This window comes from Phaseolus vulgaris, chromosome 8, assembly GCF_000499845.2.
Source record: "Phaseolus vulgaris cultivar G19833 chromosome 8, P. vulgaris v2.0, whole genome shotgun sequence".
Taxonomy (NCBI): domain Eukaryota; kingdom Viridiplantae; phylum Streptophyta; class Magnoliopsida; order Fabales; family Fabaceae; genus Phaseolus; species Phaseolus vulgaris.
This window is the reverse complement of record NC_023752.2, coordinates 52,483,601-52,491,424: the sequence shown is the minus strand read 5'-3', so window position 1 is coordinate 52,491,424 and position 7,824 is coordinate 52,483,601. Positions and strand designations below refer to the sequence as shown.

The window sequence follows — 7,824 nt, the reverse complement described above, 5'->3', positions numbered from 1 at the left end:
TAGGACTGAATCACTGTAAATATATATTACAGCTCAAAAGGTGGTGAGCTACCAATACAATATCACTTGATACAGGGTTGCTGCCACCAAGGGATAGACAACAAAACCCAAAAAAAGAATGATACAATTGACACTTGTTACAGCTATCACAAAGGTACTTAATATCAAGTGAGAACTACCACCACAACCATGGATAAATGCTAATAATAAACAAATTAGTTCGACCAGACATGAACCAAACCGTGCCTATTGCCAGTATATATTTCGTTGCGCTCTTCATCGTAAAAGAGAGCAGTAATATCTTCCAAGGCTTCTGCAACTGTGCTCCTAATTCTGGAGGAGTACTTTCGTTTCCCTAAATTACAACCACTACATGAGCAGTTTTCATCAACACAACTGCATTCCTTCACCACGGGAAAGCCATTACTGGCCCTTATCTTTGCAAGACATTTGCCAGTTAAAATGTTGCTGACATTAATAGATCCTGCTGCATTGGAGAAATAGCTTGTTATTAATTTACTAATTTTATATATGATTTGGTAACCTGTTTATCATTTTAGTTTATTAGGTCAGCATGTAAAACACTTGGCTAAATCAGCTTTCCGTTAAACGACATAAAAAAAGCATAACAAAGAGGAAAAACACAAATAACATGAGGGCAACTGGGCAGGATAAAAATGAAGAAAAGTACCATTTACTTCAGAAAGTGAATCGTCAGAATCAGCCTTGCAGTATGATATTATGAGATCCTGGTCACTGGTTATGTATATGTTGTTTGTATTGCAGTCAGGATGCCACAAGAGATGGTCTTCAAAAGAAGTAACAAGTTCTCCACGGAAGTTCCACACAGCCACGGTTCGATTTCGAAATGTCAGAAATAATTGGTTCTCGTATAAAAATATAAAAGCAGATGGTGTCATAAATTCACTTCTGCTAACTTCTGTTAGCTCAGAAGTCCGTACCTAAAATTAATTAGAAAGTCAGACATAATGATACAAATGTATACAACTCATTCTAATTTGCAAACTATGAAATTACTTACATCAAGAATTTGGAGATTCTCGTTTTCTTGTTTTACAAGAAGTTTTTCATTGAATTGTTCAATGAAATCCACCTTCTTATTCCGATGAAGGAGATGATTGAATGATTTCAAAACAGTACCATCTTCTATTGAGAGGATTTTAAGTGGGACATGGCTACTTGATTTAGCAAAAATCAACAACATAATCCCTGGACTGATAAAAAATAAAAAAACAAAGAGTTAAACAGTGTAAAGGCTACACAAATATTCAAAAAAGAAGAAAATGTAATGCTACCAAAACCTAAAACATAATGCAATATATTTTTTCAAAAATAGTGAATTACCACAAACCTTACATCCACAGTAGACTATTGTGTACATGTCAAAGGAAAAATGAACAAGGAAATAATACCTGATCTTAATCTCTTGTACATTTTTATCTGAAATGGAGTACAACATTGTATAGTTTTTCAGGTCGAACACCTTGTATATGCTGTATAGGAAAAATAATTATAAAAAAGATATCTATAACAATGAAGAAGCTTTGAAACATTATACAATTATATCACCATACAAATGCATTAGAACAAAATATTACCTATCCTGTGCAGAGTATGTGAGTACCTTCCCATTTACATCATCAAACTCTACAAAACCTGGCCATTTCAATGACTCAGATTCAAAAAGAGCAAAGCCAGCATCTGGTTTGACCCTTCGTATATATCTGGATAGTGAAAAACAGATATTTTAGCATACAACAGGCCAAGGCTTTCTTTCGTTATGCATAGAAAACAAGGGTAACAGTTACAAAGTAATAGTGCTATACTTACTCAATCCTTGTGCTTCTGCATTTCAAAGAACTATAACTGTCTGAGGCATAGACAGAAACTGTGATAAGCGAGTCATTATTTTTATTATAAAACAAACTCCTTATGACTTCATCAGGACTAACATTCAAGAAGCATATCCTTTCATTAGTCTCTGCACAGTAGCAATCAATGGAAACAAGCAACATATATCATGTAACAAGCATATTAAGATATAATATTAAATATGTATGACACACACCAGCAACCAGTTATAATAACTACCTCGGCTAAATGCTGCACAAACACCAGATTGTGCAAGTGCAAAAACAATGTCCCGTGCAGCTACAATCTCAATTATCTTTGACCTCTTTCTCAGAAATGGTAATACAACAGTCGAAGAAGGACCTTTTGGATCATGTGTATCATATTCTTCCTATAAATAGATCCATAAAACACCGTCAGAAGAAGTGGGACAAATGGGTATAGTAAGCAAAGTACACGTCTCACTAGAGAAAACAGGAGGTAGATAGTTTCCTCATTATCCAACTGTTTAAAATAGAGTGATTTCAAATGTTGCTTTACCCAAATATATGAGGAATTTCCACAAACAAAATAACACAACAAGTTTGCATTAACACTGGAAATCAAATTTTGTAATATACATTTCTCTGGCTTCCTAAGTGATGACTAAAATAAAGTAGTTTTCTACCATATATCCCATTATATATTCTCTCAGAAAATTTTCTACAACATACGCCTTTTGATTCCCCATCAAATAGGTTTATCAACATCCAACAAATTAAAATAGAGTGGTTTCAAAAGTAGATGATAACACAAAACAAATCTATGGGGACATCTTATAAACAAAATAGCATTCATTGAGTAAATAACAAATGTTGGATTATAAAACAACAAAAAAACCACCATGTATACGTATATACATCTTGCTCCCCTAGTAATGACCCTTCTTGACCTCGGACACATTTACACTGACCTAAGTAGTCATTCATCCGCATTAACCTAAGTTTCTGTTCCTAGAGCATAAATTTGGCCCACATGCTTTCTTGCACTACATGGAAACAAACAATCGACATGTCCACCTTGGTCCTTAACCTATGTAAAATCACCATACACGTCCCTTACTCGGTTAAACTACAAACAACATCTTCGTCTTATCATTTAAGTAGCAACTCCAGAGATTTAGAGCACAGTTTCTGCAAATAAAAACCCTAGAATTGTTCCCCATCCAAAATTTCACAATGATAAAAGAAGGTTTCTCCTAACAGTAACTTGTTCAGTCGGTCTGAACGAATTCATCACTCTTCTGGTGCACAAAAATTCAGTTTTCACTGTTCATATATAGAATCAAAACAAACCTGCAAGCGAATGTTGCGAAATCTCTCTTGCGCGTCGGTCATGGAGAAAGCACGGTAACGATTCGAGCTGATTTCACGGCGCTGAAGCTTCTTGACGCTGTTGACAAAGCCGTCAACGAGACGCGGCCTCTTTTTCGCCACCACACGCCTGCCGCAGCAAGGCCGCGGGCTCACCGTGATCCGCCTCCCTCCGCCTTCCATGTGAGCGAGCGAAGGAGTCCTCGCCGCCACCAAACGCGGGAAAACTCTGAATCCGGCGAGGATTTACCGAGAGCGGGGACTTAGGGTTGGGAGAGCGCTCTCAAGTACTACTCTTCTTCAAATTCGAATTTGGATCTGATTTCTGATTTTCAAATTTTGGAAGGAAAAATTGAAAAAAAACAAACAAAAAAAAACAGATAAAATAAAATAATAATAATAATAATAATATATAAGAGAGAAGAGACAGCGTTTGTGAAGTGGAGAAAAATTGGAAAAGGTGAGTATGCTGAAGAGTTATAATACGAACTCACTTATAACTTCGTAACGATGATAACATGATTAAAATTGTTTCTTTCTCCACTCAATATCTTTTTCTCTCACATTCATAAATTTTCTTATTTTCAAAAATATTTTTATATAATATTTTGAATTATGTAATTTGTAACTCATTTTCTAAATTTATAATTAATTTTCAGATTATATAATTCGAAAGTCTTTTTTCATATATATGATTAGTTTTCGGATTACATAATCTGAAAATCTTTTCTAATATGAGATTAACTTTTGAATTATGTAATTCGAAAACATTTTTTCAAATATGTGTCCGGATTACATAATCTGAAAGCTACTATCAAATCTAAACTTTCAGATTATATAATTCGAAATATCATTCTGGATTATGTAATCAGAATATGGGGTGGAACAAGAAAGATAAAAAAAAGTATTTTTCATGTTTTGTATGAGGGTACCAGAAGAATATATGGAGGTGCAGGAAGAAACAGTCCAGGATTAAACTTGTTCACAAGCCTGGACCGGCAGGGATCTCATCTCCCAAGCCCAACTTCATAGGATTTTGCTTCCTACACCCCCCAATTTTGTACCTGCACCCAATCATGTTAAAGAATATGACATAAATACCCTCAAGGATTTATAATTAAAACGTAGGTTTTTCTTGTTGTTGCACTTTTGTTGGAGTTATAACACTTGTGTTTTGGTTGGTGATTTGCATTCGTTTGATAAACATGGATGATGATCAAATGATAACTACAAGTACACTTTAAACTAACATAAACCTAAATAATATTCTCAGCTTTATTCTATGTTGCAGAAAATATCTTCACCATCTATCATCAAGAAGATCTATGTCAAAGACAAGTCTACATAAAAGATCTCTTGGAAATTGAATCAAAGCTCCATTGTTCGTCAACTATCCTAACATAAGCAATATTTCAACTTTGGCTCAACTATCTGCCTAAATAGTGTGCGATTTTACCATGATTTGGAGTAAAAAACTATGCAAAAGTGGTGTCAGCTATCAAGTAATTAATGTTTCTTAATGATCAAGCTCCACAAACGATAGAATAAGAAGAAAATATTCAAAATGAGTTCAAAGCTACTCAACGGCTAAAAAAGGAATTGCAATGGGTACATTCTTCATTGTTCCAGAGCCTATTTAAAGACATGCTTCAAAGAGAAGAAAAAAAAAAGTCTTTATTATTGCAGAAACTCTGTAAAATTTTATTTACACTCAAAATCTTTGTAAGAATAGAGTTTGTGTTCAACCTTTAACAAACTAGTAGAGAGTGTTTAACCTCGTAAATGTCGAAAGATGCAACATCTCTATAGTGACCAAAACATATGGTCTCTATAGTATCCAAAAGTTATTTTTATGATTTAGTGATCGAAATAGTGACTATATTTTTAGTAACAAAAAATTGATCACGAAATTAGTCAAAAAAACGTTCACAAAATCGATTATTAAATCGGTCACAAAATCGATTACTAAATCAGTCACAAATTTGGTCATAGAAAGTAGTCACAAAGTCGGTCACCAAATCAATCATAAAATCGATCCAAAAAACAATCACAAAATCGGTGACTATATTAAGTTTTTAATCCCCGACAATTTATGTATATTTTCCTCTTCCAAATTTCACACTCATATTAACATTGTTGAATAATGTTAATATTAATAAAATTAATAATTATTAAAATAATAATGATAATATTAATAATTTTAATAATATTAAATATATTAATATTAATAATAATTACAATAATAATTATTACTATATTAATAACAAAATTAATAATAATATAATAACAAATAATACTAATAATATTAATAATAATAAATACAATATAATATAATTAATAATGTTAATATTATTAATATTAATAATAATTAGAATAATAATAATATTAATATCAGTAATAATAGTATTAATAATAAAATTAATAATAATAATAATATAATTAATATTGATATTAATAATATTAATAATAATAATGTTAATTTAATAACATTAATAATGTTAATAATTAAAATAATAATAATAATGTTAATATTAATAAAATTAATAATAGTATAATAATAATATTATTAATATCAACATTAATAATATTAATAAACATAATAATAATATATCAACATTAATAAATATAATATTAATAATAATATTAATATTAATACTAATAGTATTAATAATAATGATAATTAAAATAATATTAATGTTAATTTTAATAGCAACAATACTATTAATAATACTATTATTAATATTAATAAATAATAATATTAATAATGATGATGATAATAATAATAACAATATAATAAAAATAATAGTAATCATAATTTGATCACTAAATGTTTTTTATCGTCAGTAAATCGGGTACCGTTGCTAGCTATTATTTCCGTTAACATATTCAGTCACTAATTTCAATCACAAAATCAGTCACTAATTTTTATTATAAATTCAGTCACTATTCATTAGTGAGTGATGTACAAAATTGTGATTGATATTATTTGATCACTAAATTGGTCACTATTTTTATTAGTGGTCGATTTTTATCAGTTAGCGACTGATATTTTTGTCATTACTTATGTTTTTTTTTGTAATGTACTATCGTTCGACTACTTAGTATTATAATAATTTACGAAATTTTCTTAAAAGAATTTTGAGACAAAATTCAACTCTCTCTTCTTGTGCTTCTCCTATTTTCTTTAGTGATATAAGAGAGGAGACCTACATAATACATTCTTCATGTGATTCTCATAATTAGGGGAGATGTGTAAGTTAAGAAAGGTTCTTTGTGGTCTAAAATATGCTCCTCAAGCTTGGTTTGAGAAGTTTTCCATAGTTATTGCATTTCTTTGATTTTATTTTAGTGTTTATGACTTTGCTTTATTGTTGAAGACTACTTTGTCATTATTGTATTATTCTCTTTTTATATGTTGACAATATCATAATAATAGGAGATGATGTAGGTAGGATTGTAAAGTTAAAATGGCAGTTGAAAAAACAATTTAAGATGAAAGATTTGAGTCCTCTTTGTTATTTTCTAGAGATTTATTGGATATTTTTCTAGATGTTATCTTCTCTCTCAATCTAAGTATATTGCCACTACTCTGCACAAACTCATATTTTTTATACTCTCACATCTAACACTCATATTGAACTCAATGTGAAAAATACTCCTTATGGTGGTGTTCCTTTATCTCATCCCATTATGTATTGTACTATTGTTGGAAATATAGTATATCTCACCACTACTCACCCTCACATTGCTTATGTTGTGCGTGTTGTGAGTCACTGTTGTTTCTCCTAGTGTAGTGCATTGGATAATTATTCTCTACATGTTTATATATATTTGTGGTACACAATTTCAGAGTTTTCTCTATCCATTACCATCTTCTTTAAAATTATATACTTATTCTAATAGTGATTGGTGGGTGACTTTATTGGTTGTAAATCATCTATTTAGGAGACTCTCTTATGTGTTGAAAGAGCAAGACATAAGATATTGTTTATCATTTCCTTTATTGAAGTTGAATATCACATCATGACTATGATCATTGTCATATTCTTAGATATCTTCTTAATAATAATAAAAAGAAGAAAAATAAGAATAAAACTAATCATAGTATGATTTGAAAAGTATATTCAATGTAGTAGTTTGATAGTTACTTTATACTTTATCATGATTGAAGATCGATTTCTCCATACTTATTTTTTGTTCTTTACACATGTTTGTGGTATTCAACCATTACATTACCTTTCATCTCATTAATTGGACATATTGTTGATTTATTTACAAAATCTTACTCTATTAAAGCATTTTCAATTTTTTTTACTTAATGGTTCAATCCATTGTTAAGTAACTAATGAATTATGGTGTTGTAATTCCCAGTGATTTTTCCAAAGTTTGAAACTTTATAATAGATTAAAATTATACAAATTAGACGTATGCTCTTAGTTTTCTATGAATAAGTTTATTTTCCTCTTCTATACAACATTGCATATAAAGAGTAAGAATTCAGAAACCAAAAGGGAAGAAGCTAGCAACAATAATGATGGAAGGTTAACTCCTTACCTTTCACACTTATTTGAATGTGTTTATTTGTCATTACTATTGTTCT

General features: G+C 30.3%; 1 protein-coding gene across 2 annotated transcripts; it reads right to left on the bottom strand.

Moving 5' to 3' along the window:
* Positions 1-3,720, bottom strand: LOC137825692 (uncharacterized). Of its 2 annotated transcripts, none has more exons than XM_068631427.1 (8): positions 3,207-3,720; positions 2,113-2,263; positions 1,852-2,002; positions 1,620-1,745; positions 1,434-1,514; positions 1,043-1,235; positions 692-962; positions 1-487 (listed from the first exon to the last, which is right to left on the bottom strand). In XM_068631427.1, the coding sequence occupies exons 1-8, from the start codon at positions 3,405-3,407 to the stop codon at positions 216-218; spliced, it is 1,446 nt and encodes a 481-aa protein (XP_068487528.1). In that variant the 5' UTR covers positions 3,408-3,720; the 3' UTR covers positions 1-215. The 2 variants fall into 2 exon arrangements, with proteins under 2 accessions (XP_068487528.1, XP_068487529.1); XM_068631428.1 differs by having other exon boundaries at positions 1-484; positions 3,207-3,695.
* Positions 3,721-7,824: the final 4,104 nt, after the last annotated feature.